The 1026-nt window shown below is 55.3% G+C and overlaps 1 protein-coding gene across 2 annotated transcripts in view; it reads left to right on the top strand.

The window, feature by feature from the left end:
* The window catches only part of CDH3 (cadherin 3, type 1, P-cadherin (placental)), a 134533-nt gene that overhangs the window by 88354 nt on the left and 45153 nt on the right, over positions 1-1026 (top strand). The window contains exon 1 of one of the 2 annotated variants that reach the window (XM_010850970.1): positions 355-864. The exons of the other annotated variant lie outside the window; for it this stretch is intronic. Coding sequence (XP_010849272.1) covers positions 748-864 — 117 coding nt within the window. The 5' untranslated portion in view covers positions 355-747. Of the gene's footprint in view, positions 1-354; positions 865-1026 lie in introns of those variants that run through there. 2 annotated transcript variants of the gene reach the window in all.

The raw sequence follows: 1026 nt of genomic DNA, 5'->3' as shown, positions 1-1026 counted from the left end.
TGAAATTCTCAAGACAGCTAAGGAAAGTGGGAAGGGCTCCGGGAACAAGAGGCTGGGACTGGCCGGGAAAGCTCAGCTCGGTGCGGAGACGGCGTGCACTGTGGAGCGACTGAGTCAGGACCGTTTCAGGGCCCATGGCCCATTTGCGTGTCGCCAGGGGGAGGGCACTTTGGGTATGCAGTAGAGAGACGAATTCCGCCCAGCTCCGCCGTCTGCTCCCAGGAAGGATGCAGAAGAGCTGTTTTGAAGGGAGGTTCACGGAAAGGCTGCTCCGCGCAGCCAGCATTTTTCACTTAGATTATACTCAGTACTGCAGACCAATAAAAACAGTCGCGATTTTAAAAATGCCTTTATTTGAGTTTTCACAAGTTGAGAAGTTGTTAATTATGTATCTGACGTGGGGGGGTGGGGAGGTTGCCTGAGATGCTGGGATTAACAACCACCTCTCTGCCTCGCACCTTTTGGTGTCACCACGGCTTCGAACTCTGGGATCTTCTCTCCCAGCCTCCATTTGTTCGGCTGTGCCAGGGAAGTAATGAGTATTCCGTGAGTTGTAGCAGATTTTGTAACGGTCCCTGGTGACCTCACTGCCAGTTTTAAACCCTGGAGACCTGGGAGCAGGCTGATGTGGGAGGTTGGAAAGAGGCAGGAGGTACCACCCCCCGCGCGCCCCCGCTGTCGCCGGGTGTGGGACGGACACACCCGGCCTCCATCAAAGCTTTGGGTAACGGAGCGCCTCAGGCAAGCATGAACGCGGCGCCTCTGTTTCCAGCCGGGTTCAGATGCATCTCCACTTCTTTTTCCCACTCTAGCCGCAAGGCACAGAGACCTTTTTCTTCCCGTGCTGCGAAGGCTGAGGAGGGGGTGGGTTGGGGTTTTTTCCCCTGTCGAACTCAGAAGCTGCAAGACAGGGCCTGGGTCCCTGCCGGGAGGAATTCCAGAAAAGCCAAGAGAACGCAGGAGGGAACGGAAGAAGACTGTGTGTGTGTGTGTGTGTCTGTGTAAAGACTGTGTGTGTGTAGAAAG

The sequence above is a fragment of the Bison bison genome, unplaced genomic scaffold (assembly GCF_000754665.1).
Source record: "Bison bison bison isolate TAMUID 2011002044 unplaced genomic scaffold, Bison_UMD1.0 scf7180017864297, whole genome shotgun sequence".
NCBI classification, from domain to species: domain Eukaryota; kingdom Metazoa; phylum Chordata; class Mammalia; order Artiodactyla; family Bovidae; genus Bison; species Bison bison.
Note: the sequence above shows the minus strand (reverse complement) of the source record. Positions and strands in the feature narration are given on the sequence as shown.